This window comes from Citrus sinensis, chromosome 3, assembly GCF_022201045.2.
Source record: "Citrus sinensis cultivar Valencia sweet orange chromosome 3, DVS_A1.0, whole genome shotgun sequence".
NCBI lineage: Eukaryota > Viridiplantae > Streptophyta > Magnoliopsida > Sapindales > Rutaceae > Citrus > Citrus sinensis.
In genome coordinates this window covers 47,304,003-47,323,892 of record NC_068558.1, presented here as the reverse complement: position 1 = coordinate 47,323,892, position 19,890 = coordinate 47,304,003, and the positions used below count along the sequence as shown (strand labels likewise).

General features: G+C 32.0%; 2 protein-coding genes across 3 annotated transcripts; both read right to left on the bottom strand.

Moving 5' to 3' along the window:
* Positions 1 to 2,780: 2,780 nt before the first annotated feature.
* LOC102619065 (probable L-gulonolactone oxidase 6) lies at positions 2,781 to 5,919 on the bottom strand. Its single transcript, XM_006491294.4, has 4 exons — positions 5,224 to 5,919; positions 4,073 to 4,328; positions 3,845 to 3,946; positions 2,781 to 3,705 (listed from the first exon to the last, which is right to left on the bottom strand). The coding sequence occupies exons 1-4, from the start codon at positions 5,917 to 5,919 to the stop codon at positions 2,981 to 2,983; spliced, it is 1,779 nt and encodes a 592-aa protein (XP_006491357.2). The 3' UTR covers positions 2,781 to 2,980.
* A 6,436-nt stretch (positions 5,920 to 12,355) lies between these two features.
* LOC102619359 (protein IQ-DOMAIN 17-like) lies at positions 12,356 to 15,463 on the bottom strand. 2 transcript variants are annotated; one of them, XM_052436219.1, is made up of 5 exons: positions 14,731 to 15,463; positions 14,318 to 14,623; positions 13,930 to 14,178; positions 13,457 to 13,594; positions 12,356 to 13,354 (listed from the first exon to the last, which is right to left on the bottom strand). In XM_052436219.1, the coding sequence occupies exons 1-5, from the start codon at positions 14,860 to 14,862 to the stop codon at positions 12,548 to 12,550; spliced, it is 1,632 nt and encodes a 543-aa protein (XP_052292179.1). In that variant the 5' UTR covers positions 14,863 to 15,463; the 3' UTR covers positions 12,356 to 12,547. The 2 variants fall into 2 exon arrangements, with proteins under 2 accessions (XP_052292179.1, XP_006491358.2); XM_006491295.4 differs by having other exon boundaries at positions 14,318 to 14,626; positions 14,731 to 15,459.
* Positions 15,464 to 19,890: the final 4,427 nt, after the last annotated feature.

Genomic DNA, 19,890 nt, shown 5'->3' with positions numbered 1-19,890 from the left:
TTTCAATTTTAGTCTTTCTTTTTTGTCCGGCTTTAATTTTTCCTTTTTTTTTTTAGGTTTTCTGTTAAATTATTCTATTGAATTTAAAAAAAATAAAAGAACAAGAGATTTGAGTGACTACTGGCAACCTTCTATTTCATAATTACTAATTTTATAAGAATGTTGGGGGACAACTAAACTAAAACAAATAGAAATCTAGTAATAAAAAGCGCATGCGCATTCGTCAACAATCTTTACTACAAAAGAAAGAAACTTATGTAATGTTTATTTTTTAGAGTGTGAGTGGGGAGTATGGATTCTTCCCACTCCAGTATTTACTTACTATTTTTAAGGGGGAGTGGGAATCCCACTCCGTGGACGCACCAAAGTTTGGAGTGAGGAGTGGGATTCCCACTCCCATGGGGGGAGGGGGGAGTGGATTCCCACTCCTCCCTATTCTTTTTTTACATTTTTATTTAAAATAAATAAATAATATTATTATATTATTTTATAAATTACAATATTATTATATTTAGTTAAAAATAATAATTTACATTGATTCTAAGTTAAAATTACTTAAAAATAATATTATTATACGCATAGAGAATTAATAATATTACTATATTCTATCTTTATTTAAAAATATAATATTATTATATTTATTTAAAAATAATATTATTATATTTATTTAATTAATAATAATAAATATTTATTGTAAGAAAATATTAATTTTGTACTATATTATCCATAATCATGTTTCATTTGTGTTGCTATTATTAATAATTTTTTATTTACATAATTCAAATTAAAACTAATAAAAAATATGATTTACATAATTAAGAATATTAAGAATTATTATTAATTTACAAATATAATCAAATAAAATTTTTATTTTTTAAATATATTTTTATTAAATTTTAATTAAAAATTATAATCTTTAAATAAAGGTAAAATTATAATTTAAAGCCATTTATTCCCAATCTAAGATAATGTAAACACATAAATTGGATTTTGGTTTCAATTTCATACTCTCATTCCAATGTAAGTAAACAACTTACTCCCACTCTCATTTCATACTTCTAATCCCAGGATCCCCACTCCAATCCAAAATGTAAACACTACCTTAAAGGGGTGGGGTTGAAGAGAGGGAACTGAAAGGGGGTTGAAACTGAAGACGGGGTTTACTGAGGAAGAAAGACAAACAAAGACTATTTTAGAAATTAAAGACTAAAGAGGATACAGAAAGAAAATTAAGTTTGAAAAGGATAATGGAGTCACTCAGAAAACTTACACTTTTACAGGAAGATTTCGGGCCTCAACAGTGATTTAATAGGCCAGGATGACCTAGTCCATGATCAGAGAGCATTCTAACCCAAAGCCATTCAGAAAATAAATAATCAAACAGCTCAAAGCGTACATGAGTCTCCCTGATTAATTGTTATCAGGCTTTTATTCAAATAAGCAAAAACAGCTATTGATGTTATTATACAATAAGTGACGGTACAGTAATAAATTCTTGTACAAACTTATTTTGAACAAATTTATTTTGTACAAACTGATGTGGCATTAATTCATTGGTTGAATGAAAATACAAAATAATGAAAATACAAAATAATGAAAATAAATCATGTGGGTCAATAGATATTTAATTCAACTAATTTTATCATGCCACATCAGTTTGTACAAGAATTTGTGAATATATCATTACTCTTATACAATTGGACAAAACGACACCGAAAGTGAAGTTTCTGAAAACGGGGCCAAAAGAAAAAAAAAAAAAACACCTTGAAGTAGAAGAACATAGAACCACATAAATTCACAGCTGCTTCGCATTCTTTTAATCTTTTATGCATAGCAATTAGCAGCTGCAATATGGCATGGAGTCATTGATAAAGCGAGCCCGATTGACGACTTCATCAAACATTAGGTTTCTATTATTTCCATTGTGGTAACCCTTCGTATTTGAACTTGTGAACATGACATTTTCTATATAGTTTAGAATAAGCACGTACGCAACGTTTTGTATTTTTAACAGTTAAAAATAGGTCTCTTGTACGTGCAACGTTTGTATTTTATATGAGTGGTGCCTGATATATCTCAAAATCTTTTTATTCTAAAATTTTATCATTAATCTCAAATAATGTAACGTTCATATAGCGAGATTATGTATTTAATTCATTTGAAACTCATGACAAATTAACAACCACCTGAAGAATGATACATCATTTAGAACAAAAGTTGAAATACAATTCAGTGAAATCTATCATTACTCATTTTGTATATGTAGATATAAAACTTGTGCAATGTACCATATAGAATGTGGTTAATTTAAAAAATAGAATTATTGTTTATCACAAAAAATCCATGACTCGGCTGGATGCTTTACAGTCAAGATCTTAACTGGCTGTCATTAAATTGATTTGGAAAATGATCTTGATGGTTCATGATCACTGATTATGAATCAATTTTGTTTTAACTTAAAATTTTATCTTTATTTAAACTTAAATTTGATATTCCCTTTGGACTGCGTTGTCAAATTCTAGCTAATTAGTTGTTTTTGACTTTTTGGTTTCTTTTTCCCAAGAATTTTTGTTTTTTTCCCCTCTCAACAAAACTACGTCTAAGATTCGATTTAGACTTTGGAGGTTTACACAAAATAAAATAAATAAATAATTGAAAATTTTGGGCTTTACTACTTCGTCAGATTATATACATTTATAATATGCATATAATTTTAAAATAAGTTCACCTCTCCCGTACGTTTCAGTAATTGCAAGTTGGAATCTTAAATATATAATATGCAATAAGCAATTGAAATCTTATGTTGATCCGATTTACCTTTATCTTTAATTTTGCAATAGTTACATTATTTTCACCCACGGTCACTATCTATTCTTTTATTTATTACATGTTTCGTTATCTACTAATCACATGAATGTATGTAATTGTTAAAATAAGAAATATCAATAAACAAATCAAAATAAAGTGTCAGTCTCTCTCTTCACATATGCCTCTTAGAACTTATACGTGTACAAACTCTTGCATCCTTGTAAACTTTGCCTGGTCTACAGAGATAGCCTTTTGTTGGAGCACAGTGAATGTCTTGTGAGCATATACACAATCCTTCCAGTGCACAGCCCTCTTTGTATATGGTCACGCCTTCTTTTAGTCCGAGAACTTGATCTGTCCACTCGCTAGAAAATAGCCCTAGTGGATCATACTTGTCTTTAACTTTGAAGAATTCTCCAGCATTTTTGTATTTTTTGATGACTCCATCAAATACTAAGTTTCGATTCTTTCCCCAGTGGGGAAACCCTCCATACTTGAACACCGCGAGTTGCTCTATTTCTTCAAGTATATCTTCATAAAGCCTTGGAGTCATTGGGTCCTTGCTTCGGTAATAGGTGATATCAAAATCTAATGAATCCTCTTGTTTGCCCAAGTAAGCACTCGAAGCTTTAACATAGCGCATGAGTATGCCATTGTAGAGCTCCAGGCCGCATAATGCTTTGGGCTCTAATTTAATTAATTTTTGGATGTCATCGATGAAGCTTTTAACGACAGACAATCTTATACTGAATGTAGTTTGGTGAAAGAACTCGCCCTTAATTCTAGGATCCCAAGCACAAGCTGTGATCAGTGAATCCTGAGGACTGTCGAGGCAGGTCCCAGATGATTGAAGACGATTGTGATGTCCAATTACAGGATAGCCGGTAAAGGCTATACCTATGTTAAAACCAAATTAATCCAAATCAAAAGAGAGAGAAATTAATATACCGTTACTCACTCCATGAGTAAAATCATATACAATACACACCCACACACACGTACGGTGGTTAATTCAAGGGAAAGGCAGAAGCAATACCATTATTTGTTAAACCAAATGCAGAAGTCACAAGCGTTGACGTAACTAGCTTTGCACCAATGCATTTCCCATTAGCATCACTTCTAGATTCTTGATTCTCCTCTGATGAATTATTTAGATGACAAGATAGATTAAGCACCAGAGTGAAGCAAAACTTAAATTAGCTAGAGCCCTACTACGCGCATTAAGTGTCTTAATATAATGAAACGAATATTGTTGGGAGCTGACCTGTAGTTCTGATGGTTGCTAAAGTAGCTGAAAGCGTGGACCGGAATGGAATATAATTATACACAGCATTACCAGTTGCGTTAGAGGAAATGCGGTCATCAATTCGATATAGTGCCTTGTGTTGACTAGGGTACCAAACTATGTCCGCGAACTCATGTTGATGCCCAAAACTACCTGCTTCATCTCCTAACTCCGAATCATTCTTCATCAGGAATGTGATTGATCGCTTGAACAGAGGTTGCAACTTCAGGGTCACCTATATTAAACAGACTTCTATAACATTGTAAACTTATTTACATAATTGTAAAACAGTGAAAAAGACAGTTTACCTCTTTCTTATGTGTTGTAAACTCGTCCCGAACTTTAATTCAAGGCCTAAAACTTATTATATCTGTATGTATCTTAATTTTCTTTTTAAGGATAATTAATATGGATCCTTTTCAAAAGCACTAATCCTAATCATTTCAAAATTTATTCTGCCCATTGAATCTATATTTTAAATAAAAGAGAATTTTCATGATTTTAATTCATTTGTCTATTTTATTTTATTGAATGTCGTCAGTTTGTAATACACTTTTTGTAAAATAATAATAATAATAATAATAATAATAATAATAATAATAATAATAATAATAATTAATTTGAATAATCAACTAACATGTCGGTGAGAATTCTATTATTATTATTTTGAGAAAGAGAATTCCGTTATAAAAATAGCCGGACCAAAGTGGGGGAATGGGAAACATTTACTATATCTACATCAAGTTGATTTGAAGTCGCGCAAAATTTATTTATTTGAGCAAAATCTTTACATACGTGAGGAACAAATATAGAATTAATGGATCTTAAATAAAATTTAAATTATATATGACATGATAATTAAGCTTATCTAGAAAAAAGTATGATATTATGAAATTATTAATTCAATAAAACAAAATAAATCTTAATCATAGCAAACGGAAAATTCATCATCAAACGTAAAAAGTCAAGCTAATCTAGCTTTAGATTAGTGTTTGGTCCGTGTATCTATCAAATTGATATCATGTGAATGTGATCGAGGCCCAAGGCAACAACCACACACAAACCTCCATCAAGAGAATCCAAACTCTGATATTCCAGAACATCGCAAGGAAATGATAACCATACCATACCTGAGATATAACTCCCAGAACACCAAGTGAAACTTTAGCTGCATCAAGATCCTGATCATTCTCATTGAGCACCCTAACCTTAGCATATCCATCATCAGGTCCTCCGGAACTTACAATTCTTAATTCAACAACATAATCATGAATTGAACTCCCTCGGCCCCATAATGAGCTCCCATGCGCACCCGTGCCGATAAGGCCACCGATGGTCAAGCCCCACCAGTAAGGTGTATACGGCAGCGCTAGCCCGGCCTTAGCGGACTCACCAATTATCTGCCTCAACGTAACACCACTTTCCATTGTTATTGTCATTGCTTCAGTATCAATATTTATTATTTTATTGAGATACTTTGTGCTAATCAATAACCCATCTTGGCCATCCGGGCACACTAGCTTGGGAATGCTATGGGAGAAGCGTGTTGCCACTTTCATTTTTCTTTTGGCGATTGTTGCCGCTGATACTACTGAAATGATCTCTTGTTCTGAGGTTGGGTATGCTACGTCAGCTGCTTTACACACGCTTCGATCGGGGAACATGCCGTAGGAGTTTGTGATGGTGCAGCTGGAATTTTTTGATGATGAACATTTGATTGGGTCCTCTGGAGGACTGCAACCCACTATAAAAACACATAGCAAGAGGCATTCAGATCGGAAAAGATGCTCCAACAATCTGCTCTTTTTGGAACTTAGAATTGTCATTTTGAGAAAGTTGGTAGGATCGAGTATTCTAGGTTTATAAATTAATTTGGGACAGATGGCTTATACATGCAGCGATGGTACACATATTTATAGTTGTGTAGCGTACAAGAGTTTCAAACACCGATTCTCTCGGCATTAACTCCAGCTCACATCTGAATCCTTAGAAGTCAAGATCTTTCCTGACTATCGATCATCATTTCTGTGAAATTATTTAATTTCATTAATTAATTTAAGCATGCTGATTGTGGCCATGTTTCGTTTTTCTTTGGATGCAGCTGGAACCCTGAAAACAAATGGAAAATGAATGCTGTTATTATTTTATACACCCTGGAAAAGTAAAAAAAAAAAAAACAATCCACAAGTGGGTCTGTTTATTATTTTATTATCATTATCATTTTTTTTCCTTGAAATCATGTGGTTTTTATTGCTTCAGAAGTAAAATGCAAAGATTTTAACCAAATTCCTTCCTCCACGTGTCGATGTCTTGCAGCCTTTGAATTTGAAGGGAAGCTTGTAACTCGTGGAAGCTGTGCCTGCGTGCTGCAAGCATGAAAGATAATGGAGTGGTGCAAATGATGTGTTATAATATTTGAAACTTATATTAATCTCAATTCAGGTTTTTCCACGGAACTCAATTTATTAGTTGTCAACTAATTAAAGAGATAAAAAAGATTACTTTTAAGTCAATTACAAATAATATAACCTAACAAATGGCGTAAAAGTGAGCCCGTAATTATTTTTTTTCTAGATTATATAAGTCATATGTCAATAAAAAAAAAATAAAAGTAAATAAAAATTGGGTAAAAAATAATAATTTAAAATAAAATGATTAGAATGATAACACTTAAAAAAATTTACTAGTTGAGATAAAAATGATGATCAAATTATAATGGATTTTATAGAAAAGAGAGCAATAGATTTTTTTATTGGACAATAATAATAATTATTATTTTTAAGAAAAATGAAAGTATTGAATTTATTTCCATTGAAAGGACTAATAAAATGAAGAAAATTAAAAGTTAAAATCATTAGTTATACCGCGAAGTTATCAAATATAAATTTTTATGAAAAATAAATCTTAGTTTCAATGAGAAAATTATCAAATATAGAATTTATATTAAAAAATCTTAATTTTTGGATAATTATAAAATAATAAAAATTGGACTTTCTTACACATGTTACTTGAAAAAAAAAATAGAAGAATAGTGTATTAATAAAAACAAAAAACAAAAATCAGAGGCTCTCCTACAATTTATGGCCCTGAACAACCGTCTAATTCGGCCAATACCGCAATGTAATTGAGTGCGTAACGTGTGTCTCATCCAACGCACTATTCCGCACTAAAATTTACAGAGGCATGCGACATAACAATAATTCAGTCAGTGGGTACTTTAACATTATGTGATTAATGGTTATCACTAGCTGCCGCCGTGGCAGGGCTTCAATGGATCGTTTTTCCTGAACTTGTTCACATTGCTCATAAACACACCCACTTTATTTTTCTGGAGTTCCCGCTTTTCATGATTGTGGGTTGTCAGAATAATTAATAAGCAGTGATGAAATTCATACTTGTCATAATCATTCGCACTTGATCGGAGAGTTGGTCGATAATTGCATTTAATATTGGCTTCCCACCTTCTCATCTTAATATATATACTCATGTAAGTGTGTGTGTGTGTGTGTGTGTGTGTAGAACAAAATTAGTAGTCGGAGGGCACGTACAAATACTTTTATCTCTACAAAATGATTTGGAATAAAAAAATAAAAGGTCCGTAAAAGCTAAATGGCGTGAAACTCAAAAATTCTACAAGAAAATCATAGAAATTTGGTAGTCTGGTGACAATTTCAGTATCCATGCATTTAATCGATTTTATATTTACCATATTAATTTTTTTCTTTTTTTAACTCAATTTAAAAAATAAAATAAAAGGATGCACCAAATTCAAATAAAATTTTGAATTGGACTGCTGGCATCCCTCTAATTTCCTTATAAAATTTCTATTTCAATTATTTTATTTTATTTAAAAATCTTATTTTTTTAAAGATATTTTTTTTTATTTTTTAGTTTATTTTTTATTTTTAAAACTCAAAGTAGTATCCTACTAATTTTCTTTTCTTTTATAATTTTGTTGTTATCCTACACATTAAAAAAAAAATTATGGGTGATGGATTTTGAATGTCAATCATAGCAATCTTAGATATAAAAAACCTTAATCAATAAGAAATAGAAAAAGAACAATATTATCTTAAATTTTTTCAATTTATTTTGGTCAGATGAAAGTGATAGGTAAAAAAAAAAAAACTAGATTGATTATAAATGAAAGTAATTTGGTAAAAAAAAATTAATTATTTTTAATTCTTATTTGTCGTTAAATATAATTTTATTTGAAGTTATAAGGATAATGAAAAGTGCCAATAGCTCTACTCTTAATTTTTTCGATTCTAATACCCCGATTATACAACAACAGACGATTCACTAAAGAACTTTGTTTAAAAGAGTCATTATATTTCACCCCGTAAAATTATCTCACCAGCCATTTTTTTAAATTTACTTTATAACTTTCCATAATTACACTTGGTAAAAACAAAAAATTATTATTATCTTATTTTATTCTCTCTATACATCTCTCTAGCATAACCATCACCCTTCTCACTTATCTTCGTCAACAATAAGTTCACACCACCACTACCATCTATCTTCTTGACGGTCAATCCATTACCTCTATCAATATATGATGAGTTTCAATGTTGAGTTTCTGTTAAATTTTATAAATAAGTGGTGGATTTTATTGTAGTTGATGATATTATTGGTTTTGATTTTTGTGTGATAATCTAAGATTTTGTCTAATTTTAATTTAGGATTTGATTAGATGAAGTTAATATTTAATTCAAATTATAAATCAAATAAAAAAAGAGAGATTTGAGAGATGAGAAGTTAATCTATTGTGAGGTTGAGAGATAAGAAAAAAATATTTATTTTAAATTATTTATTATTTTTCAATAAAGACAATTATGAAGAAAAAAATAATGTTAATTGAAAAGCGAGGGTTAATGAGATAAATTGAGTGCGTCAAATATCACTACTTCTATTTGAAAACCATTAGCCTAAGATGGCCTTTAGAACTTGATAATGTTTTTCTTTTTTAAAAAAAAAACAATGAGATATAATTATGTAAAGTCTAAATTAACTTTTTAACCCTAATCTTACTTGATAGTTTTGAAACTTGACCAAATATCGCTTAAAATATGGCCCCCAAAAAAAAAATTCAATAATGCTTGTGTATAGATGAAAATGAAGTAGCCTTATTATTAATTATTAGTAAATACAGAATAGGAAATGACAAACAGGAACAGGAGCCGCATCGCGATCCGATCAGGGTGAATCTCGTTGGGGACCCGGAGCTTGCGTAAGCATCTCGGGGTCCTCCCGGAGTGACTATTTTTCAACTCCTCAACATAATCATGCACCGAAATCTCCTTCGGCCATAACGGGCTTCCACGGGCAACCCCAGTTCCGAAAAGGCCGCCAGTGGTCATGCCGTCCATTCGGCAAAGCGAGCCCAACTTTGGCGGCCTCATTAATCAACTGCCTCAATGTGACGCCACTCTCCATGATCGTCAAGTTCAAAGATATGGTCCTTTTCGAAAATAAAAATTTTAAGTAAATGGTTTAGATACCTTGTGCTGGTGAGCAACCCATCTTGGGATGCTGTGGGAGAAACGCGTTGCTGCCTTCATTTTTCTGAGGTAGGGTAGCCGCGTTGGCTGCTTTTCCATAAGCGTTTGTCAATTATTTGATGAAGATGAGCATTTGATTGGATCCTGTTCCTGTGAAAAGCTTAAAATACTAGAATCTCGAAAAGCTTAAAGCGACAATCAAGGATTTATGCTATTTTTGTATAATTAATGAAGAGGATATGCACCAAGGTAACGTTATTCCAAATGCAGAAAGAAATATTGTCTATTTTTGTATAGCGCACTGCCCGAATTCGATTGATCACCTACTAAATTTTAATGTGAAACTCACAATATTGATGGTATTATCAAATCAACATTGGTTGTGATAGAATCTAAATAAGATTTTTCTCATTATGTTTGATGATCTTCTTTAGTCCTTTGAGCTATTGAGAAATAACGAGCGAAATACAAGCACCCCTCTTTTTTTTCCCCATTTCTTTGGAGTGAGTTCAACTTGAAGACGATGTACGGATACGTGGCGAACTCCCTATTAAAATATTTGTCTAATCCATTCCTGATAATTTCCTGTAATTAGAAAAGTTCTTGCAAAAGTTGATATGACCGACCTTAACCGTAACTAAAGCCAAGGTTTTGTCTGGTAACTGGATTGTTACCTGTTGGTTATTAGTAAACACTCTGCAACTTATTATTATTATTATTATTATTTTGAATTGAGGTAGTTTTATTCCTCGATTTTTTTTATTAAAACCTAATAAATTTTTAATTTTTAATCTTTAAAAAATATTTTTTTACTAAATGCTATTAACTTTAATTTCGTAATTAGAACATTTACATTTCACAGCAATTTTTTATTTTAAGCCAAAACCTCGTAATATCAAATGAATCGTAACAATATTATTATAATTGTGAGCATATTTTCTAAATATGTAAGTAATGATAAATTCCTTGTAACCAAACACAACCTAAGTGATTGTTATTCAAGATAATAGAAACTTAGCGACATATTATAAATTAAGTGGATAATAATGTCTGTATGATTTAAGGAATTTGCTTCTATCTTGATAGTTAAAAAATTTCTATTTCTTTGGATCTAAAAGTGTATGTCAAATCCTCCAAGTCAAGAAAATAATTTCTTCTTCTAAGACGTCTGTAAGTCTTTAACCATAAAATCCAAATTTAAAGCTTGTTTCATAAAGCCACAAAATATTTCTCATTAATCACCTATAGGGACACTCAGGACTGTAATAACTTTTTCAAGGTGATTATTCGAGTTGGAATTCGGAGGTAAAGGTTTAAAAACGAAAATACACTATCAGAATAATGCTTGATTTGAAATCTGATAGTTTATTTGCAATTTATGTAGGCCCCTTGAAACACTAATAATAATAATAATAATAAGTCACTTACTAATATTGATTTATTTCTAAGAAATGTTGTAAAGATGAGTATTACAAGAGATATAATTGCAACTTTCATGTGGCATGATTATACACGTAATTCATGATATTTATTGTGTAATTAGATAATTATTTTTGCTTAAACAATGTGTTGTAATTTTATCTTAATTATAATTTAAGAAAAATGACAACATAAAACTTTTTTAGCAATGTTAATACTAAATTAATTATGACATGTTTGTCTAGGTACTTTTATGATTTAGTAATTTATAATTTATTTAATTTTAAATGAACTATTTGATTAGTTAACGGAGATTAAATAAAAAAATAATAATATTTTAGAATTTTCTAAAATTTTACTCTATAACTATAAGATGACTTAAATATTTGGTAAAAACTGCTTTTTAAAAATGGTACTATGAGCACATACTCACTAATTTATATCTTTTTCAATTATATCTATCAAAATTTGTATCCTTTTATTTTTAAAATAGAGAATATAAAAAAATGATGCAAAACATGTTTTCATTTTTAAAACATAGAATATAAAAAATGACACAATACATATACTTAAATTCGGAATAAAACATCTATAAAATATCATTTTCATTCTATTTTTGTTTACAAACAATATCAATTTTTTTTAAAAAATACCGAATAGGCTTTTAATGACCCAATTCCATTACCAGCACGCACAGATACAGGCTATCAATTCGGTGATTCATTATGAATTTCAGCGAAGATAGAAAATCATAGTACATGGACACGGTTCATGTCAAGCTCCTGTTTATAGTGCAACTTTTACGACAACCTAAACTAATTTTACTGTACGGTCTAAAAGTCTACTCTACTAATATACTCAGAAAAAATATTTTCACTCACCCAATTATAACTAGGACTAACCTAAATTAATTTTATTGTACGATCTAAATTTTTAGACCACTAATGGTCGAAGTACATATCCATTTCGATCTAATTATAGGTGGAAAACATGGGTCTGTTGAGTCTGCTGTGACTTGAACCCACAGTCACAAACTTCTATGGAGAGAATGGGTTACCTGCCACGCACTGAGTGGCATTTATAAAGCATAAAGATGAGGAAGAAATAATGGACTACCCGAAAATGAAAGACAGCTCCCATGGTTTATGGGGTCCATTTTTGATGAAACAGAAGATAAGGAAAGATCAGCTAGCAGGATGGCCCTTATGGTTGGCTGCTGCCTGCCGTTTGAAGCAATCACTAAATCAAATATTTTTAGGGGAAATGATATACGACCATCCAAATCTTGATTTTTATTTTGTAAAAAATGGACCATCAGCAACAAATACAGAGTTGAAAAGAAACCTCAAAAGGACATCGATTCAGCTTCAGATTATAAATAACAACCCAGAAAAATGATACAGACGATCAATTACCCCAATCTCCAGTCTACATTACATTCCAGCTGACTATTCATCACAACCTCATATTAAATTAAAAGAAACCTAACAAGGTTATTGTTCACACATTGTCATAAATACTTGACCATAAATTACCTCAACCACCTTCTAAGGTCACTAGTGGAAGAAGGCGAAATTTCACCACCAATGCTATCAGTATAGCAAGAAGAATAGTTAGACTGTTGCTCCAACCCAAAATGTGATCCAGCCACACTTTTAAAGCTTGGGCTCCTCAAGTTTTGTCCATGGTTTCCATATCCCATTGCAACACCATATGGTTCTGGCACCGGAAATGAAAGTCGTTTCTTTGCTGATCCAACTCGATCCCTCTCAGGTGTTGATGGTCTTTGCCTTGGCGCACTTTGAGAGCGAGCTTTAGCCTTAGCAGACTCAGTTGCTGCCATGTAATTAGGCAATGTACCACTACTACTTGCACCTCCTCTGCTTTGTTGATGCACATTGCCAGTGTAGTAGTAGTTTGACCTCAAGCTTGGTGTTTGAGATGTGTTATAAGTTCTATCATCTCTTGGGCAACGAGGGCTAGCAGACCGAACTTGAATAGGCCTGGTTTTGGATGGTGAGGGTGTGACAGGGGAGTGGTGAAGGGATGGATTTTGGTGGGCTCTATGACTTGGAGAAGCAGGTCTTTGGTATTGGCCATGTTGTTGTTGGTGTTGGTGATATTGATTTTGATGATTTATTCTCCGAAGATTAGGAGCTAAATATGAATAAGGTTGGGATGTGTCAATTTCAACTGTTTTAATATGATCTCTGTTGTCAGTCGAAGCTCTTCCTTTGCTCTCCCACGGCTTTGTAGCCATCCATCGGTCAAGCAACTTTGGTCTGTCTTCTAGCTCATCTGCGTCGCCCATTGATGAGCTCCTGCCATTTCTCCACATCTTTGATATGGGATTTCAAGCAAAACTTAACCAAATTAGTTACGAAACTAAACTGCTAAAAAAGAGAAGGAATTAGAGAGCATAATAAAGAAGAATATATACTTGTTGGGAGAAGGCATGAGATAATGTCCTTTCACGTTTCAATGCAGCTTCTTTTCTTTGTTGCAACATAACTTTAACTTCCTCAATTGTATGTGGCCTTTCATCCCAATCATCTGCTATGCTGCTTCCCTCTCTTGACTATGATGCAAATATATGCCAATACATCAGAGAAAGAATGATTTTGGACATTAATTTGATTTGTTTTACTGTTTACTATTGAAATGGGAACTTTTTTCTTTCTTTTCGATGTGATCGTTTTTTTTTTTTTTTATATATCGTAACTTCCGAAACTGTAATTCATTATCACCAACTTGCTTTCATTGGCAGTTACTTTTGAAAACCTTAACCCTCTTTCTTTTCACTGAGCTTATTGCACCAAGAGAGCAAGATTAAAAAAAAAATTTTAAAAAAAAGAAAAAAATGTAATTCCAAAGGGTAACAAAACATTGCAGTAAATAAGAAATTAAACTCACCATTGATCTTCTATCTGAGATGTCCTGAAGATACCTCGATTCCCATACAGTAGTATTCGTGTCACTAAACGTGGATTTTCTGCTGCCGTCCTGAGAAAGCTTCACGCGTTGATCAAGCACCCGAGCCTGCACTCGAACCAAAGCTTGCATGCACCGAAGTGTCATCTTGGCCTGCTTTCTAACATTATGACCCCTTACAAGTGCTTGCAGCTTTACTAGCCCCTTTAGTGCACGAAGTGCTCTCCTTGCCTTTACAAACACATCACAAATTAGCATAATCAATCTTTAGTCATTAGTTTTAATGTAAGAATAGTAATTATTTATGAATTTTGATGCATATTTTTTGTTCAAGGATTAAACTTGCTCAATCATTTTATATTTTGCTTACCAGATAACCTCTGAAGGCGGTCTGAATAACAATGGCAGCATAAATTTCTCTGGCATTGAAAGTAGGAGGTCTAATGAGCCGGGCCACCTCCGCCGCCGCGTGAGCAGAGGCCGCCGCAGCTTCAGCGGCAGCTGCGGTGGCCATCTCCATGGCAATGGCGTGTTTGTGCTCCTCCGCCGCACGATCAGCCTGACTAGTGCTGCCGGTGACATGATGAGCGCTACTTCTCTCCTTTGTTGAGGTTTGTTGCTGTGCTACCGTTTCTTGATTGGTGGTTTTCCTAAATAGCCATCTCCTCTTCTCTCTCTTCTACACAAAACCAACAAATCAAGAACCACGCATTTGAACAAAAATAGATCAAGATTCAAGAAGAAGCATAATAAAAGACTAATAATTAATTGAAAAAAAAAAACCTTCTCATCATCGTCTTCTTGGTCATGCTCTTCTCTTCTTTGCCTGCTACTCTTCTTTTCACTCTCTTTAGTGGGAGATCTGAAAGCCCTTTTCACAGCAGTCAACCACGAGGTGCCTCCTCTCTTGCCCATAAAATCAAATTAGCATATGCTTAAACCCAGCTGCATTTACAGCAAATACTGCTAAGAAAAGATCTAAGTGAGCCAGAAACTTTGAAGTAAATTAAAATCCATGGTTTCCTGATTGTATCAAATTATAATAGAGAAGTGATAGCCGGAGCCCACTTTGTAATTTTGACTGTTCTTTGTATGATAAAAGAGAGAGATTTTAATACAATGTAACAGAGAGGAGACAGCGCACTCTGACGTCTATAACTCTGCAGCTAAGATTTAATAATATAATCCATGAAGATTTATCTACATGGTTTAAGGCCTAATTGTATTTTCAGCAGCATGAGTGGAACACTAATGGTACTGGTGTCAGATTGTACGTCAACATCTAAGCATTGACATAAAATAAAAGTATTTTATTTTCACATTACTTAAAAATGTTAATGCATTCTTCACTTGTACAATTTAAAATGAACGTGAAGAATTGTGAAGGAGATAGTGGCTGTCTGTGTGATCGATTGATTCGAGAACGTTGAAAGCCCACGAGAGAGAGAGAGCAATGGCATGTTGAGGAAGGCACAAGAACCAAAACAGCTTTAACAAAGATCGAAGGATCTTTCATTATTTTTTTTTTTTCCTCTTTTTCTGGTTAAAAAGGCTTTGAGTTTCTCACTTTCTTTTTAAGACAACGGTGCTCCTCTGATGCTGTCACGTGCTTGTACCATCCGGACGAGAAACATCAGGTAGTTCATGGACCACGATAGTCCTTCATTTAAAAGGAAAAAAAAAATAGACAAAAAAGACATAACATTAGTACAACATGTTCATCAGCTTCAGGCCCTTCAGCTGTTACATCTTTGACCAAAAGTCATGTGACCACGATAGTCAAACGTTTTGTAGTAGAATAGAGATATGGAATATCGGAATGTACATTGTAATTTAACCCCATGGGTGAATGATGGACACGTGACTTTCTTCCATGTTAGGACTTAGGCGCGGTCAAATGAAGTCAAGTCTTGAAGATTCGAATGGGTTTGAATTGAATCGGCTTGTGAATTTGATCATTTTATATTGTTTCTATTAACAAGTAAACTTGGACGAATCATATCATTCTGGATAGCGAAATTTCTGGCCTTTATTAAATGTTTGAAAAGGAGGAATATGCACCACGTAAAATGTTATTTCACCCATCATCATCATGAGATGTGGGAATTTGAAAGAAATTGTCAGTAGAATCATAGGAGACTCGGCGCAATGCAACCTGTTATTCAATCGAATCCCAGAATGGCAATCTCTGGGAAAACCTTATTGTTAACCGTAAATGCTATTGCTCGAGTAAACGGAGAGGCAGATCCATGCATCCCAAATTAATTTGCAAAATCCTTTTGTTTCGTACAACTTTGTTCGCCTGTGTTTTTGTATTGTGGGTTAAGATTGGCCCAACAGGAATCTAGAAAACCCAAGTCTAGGGCCAAGAACTAGGCTTTTCAGTTATCTAGACCATCGGAGTGTTCTATTTACACCACTTTATTATCCTCTTATAACCCGTCTTCTAAATAAATCCTCAGTCAACGTTAATTACATAAATAAACCTCTTCCTGCTTCTATTTGTAAAAATGATGTCAAATTGATTTCATATAGCTACATTTAATGGTTTGCTTAAAGGATCTTCAAGAATGAAAACCAATTTCTCTTCTTTTGTTGAATGGCCACTGGCGGTTAAGTTTTTCTTTTAATGGATAATTCATTTTGAGTTTGCGATGATAGCTCAATTCTCATATGGGTATGTTAATAGGCTTTGAATGTTCTAATAAAAGGTGAAAACAAGCCAATGGGCCTTCTGGGCAGATATTAATCAAAGTGGTTTATGTTCCAGAAACTAGTTGTTCAAATTTTGATCTCCTTTCGATCAACAACAACGAAAGATTTTTTCTAATGTCAATAGAGAAGAAAGATTAATGAATTCGACCGATGTCATATGGAAGATTGTTCTTCAATTCTTTTATTTGTTATTTTTTGACGTCTAACTGTAACATATAGGGCATGAAGAGTTTATTGAAAGAATAAATCATGTGCCTCTTAAGTCGAATTAGTGTTTTGTCTTTGGTTGTAATTTTAGTCAAGGATAAGATTGTAGATATTCATTTGTGGATAGAAAGGATGCGACATTGACTCAACTGGGGATGACAGAAAAAGTCCATCTAACTTGAGCCCGACCACATTTTTTTTAAACACTTAGACTATGCTCGGCTTCACCTAAAAAGTCGAGTTAGGCTCGAAAGTAGATAAATATAAAATAATATATATATATATATATATATATATATATATATATATATATATATATTTTAATTAAAAAAGTTAACTTTGTCCTACCTCTTCGTAAAGTGATAATTTTTAAATTACTTTTTTACTTTTGAAAACATTAAATTATCCATAAAAAATTATCATTCTTAACGATTGACCATTTTAACTTAATAAAATACAACAATAGCTCAGTAATAACGGAATTCGTTAACTTAAACGTTACACACATGATTTTTAAGAATATATTTCTTTTATCCCTTTATAATTTTTAAAGTACCCCATGACCCATTTATTTTCTTATGTCACATTTTTAAGTCCATAGACATAATAAAAATTAATATTAAAATAAAAAATGAAACATTGAATTTCTCTTTCACTTCGTTTCTTTTTTCATCTTCTTTACTTCTTCGTCTTATACTTTCATTTTTTTTCTTTGCCTTACTCCTCCTTTTTCCTTTCTTTTTTTTTTCTATGCCTTTCTCCTTCTTCATCTTTTTCTTCTTCTTCCCCCCCCCCCTCCCCCTCTTTTCAGGTACATGGCAACCATACAATCATTATACAAATCCAATCTCATATCGTATCAAAACAAAAACTTAATTTCTACATACTAAAATTCAAAACCTAGAAGTCATAATTTATAACTTGCAAATGGGTGATGGCAGTGACATCAAAATCCTCAAAATCTAGCGGCTAAAAGCTGAATTTTTTGTCTCCTTAACGTCACTGTAGAACCATCCAACCCACCGCCAATTTAGTCGTGTCATTCATTGTACGAACAACCTACAAACTCAGCAATTTTAGGCGAAAGCATTGTCATAGCGCCGCCAAGAGTTTCGTCACTGTTATTCTTCTTCGGCAGTCAAGAGTCTCATTGATCTTCCTCTTATTGCTACTTTTAGCAATCAAGGCCACACTTATTTTCCTTTTTTCCAGCAGAGAACAACTACAGCATGGCTGTGACTGCCGGAGAGTTGCAGGTCGTCTTGAACATCGTCCTGCAACAGCTCTCAAACACCGTGGTTTGGGATTGTTATTTCAAAATTTTATTTTGATTGTTTAATTGATTTGCTGTTACTAGAAAATTAGGAAATGCTATAATTTAACATTTGAAATTACTTAATTTTAGATTATGAATAATATTTAATCTTGAATTAAACCATATTATTAATAATAGATTGACTTTACTTCATTGTTGTTTGATTATTTCGGGTTTGGTGATTAGGCAAAGGCTTTGAAGAATTATGGGTTGTGTGCGATGATGTACTTGTTGAAGCTTTAAATTAAGTCTCTGGTAGCATTTTTCTTTTGATTTTTGATTTTTTTTCTTTATATCTATATTTTTTAAATACCTTTGCAAGATGATGATGATGAAGGTAAAATATTATTCTTTTTTCATTTACAGCTTTAGTTAATTTCTTTATTTATTTTTAAATAGATTTTTTAAGTACATAAAAGTAAAATTTAATTAGTTCAAATAAAGTTGGTCATATAGGTGTAAAATGAAAATATTTTAAAGTATTAAAATACATACTACAAATAATTAAAATAGTTATGTGTGTTTTAAAAAATTTAGAAAGATTTATACTCGTTAACATTAGCCCATATAGAGGTTTGATCTTTTTCTGTTTATTGAATGCTAGGAGAATGTACAAATATTATTTTAGCCCTTTGGTCATTTTCTTTTGATCTTTGAGTTTTTTTTTCTTTATATCTACATTTTTTAAATACCTTTGCAAGATGATGATGATGCAGGTAAAATATTATTCTTTTTACATTTACAGCTTTAGTTAATTTCTTTATTTATTTTTAAATAAATTTTTTAAGTACATAAAAGTAAAATTTAATTAGTTCAAATAAAGTTGGTCATATAGGTGTAAAATGAAAATATTTTAAAGTATTAAAATGCATACTACAAATAATTAAAATATCTATATGTGTTTTAAAAAAACTAAAAAGATTTGGAATTGTTAACATTAGCCCATATAGAGGTTTGATCTTTTTCTGTTTATTGAATGCTGGGGAATGTACAAATATTATTTTAGCCCTTTGGCCATTAAAAGTAACGGAGACATAACAATTTTAAAAGGAATTTGATATTTCAAAAGTAAGGGGGATAATTTAAAGATTGTCACTTCACAAGTGGATAAGTTAAAATTAACCCTAATTAAAATACACCTTTTAATATTTATTTAACCTACCTATAATACATTTTTAAAGTTTTTGAAGCCTAACTAATACAAAATTATATATATATTATTTATTAATTTATAAAATATAATAAAAACAATTTTCTAAAAAGTTTAACACATAAATTTGGGCTTAGGCTTTGCCAAGCCCGGCCTGAGCCCGAGATTTTGGCAACCCTAGATTCAACTCATCAAGACCACGCTAATGCTTTTTCCCCTCTCAAAACCGACAAACATCCAAGTCCGATTGGCATTTGGTTTAGACTGCCGCGACTTGTGGGCTTAACATAGCTCTGCAAGCTTTCCATATCTTTGCGGAATGCACATATTCAACATTAAATCAGTAAAATTATGGGTGATGATATCTCTATCTTATAGCTTTCGTAAACCCACCATATTTTTAAAAAATAATTGTAAAAAGTGTATATTATTTTTTTTAAAAAAATCATATAAAATTAATTAATTAAATCTATTTTAATTTACCTTTTGTGATTTAATTTTTTTTTGTTACAAATATTTCTTTAGCAAAAGTTTAAATTGACTATTTTACCTTTAC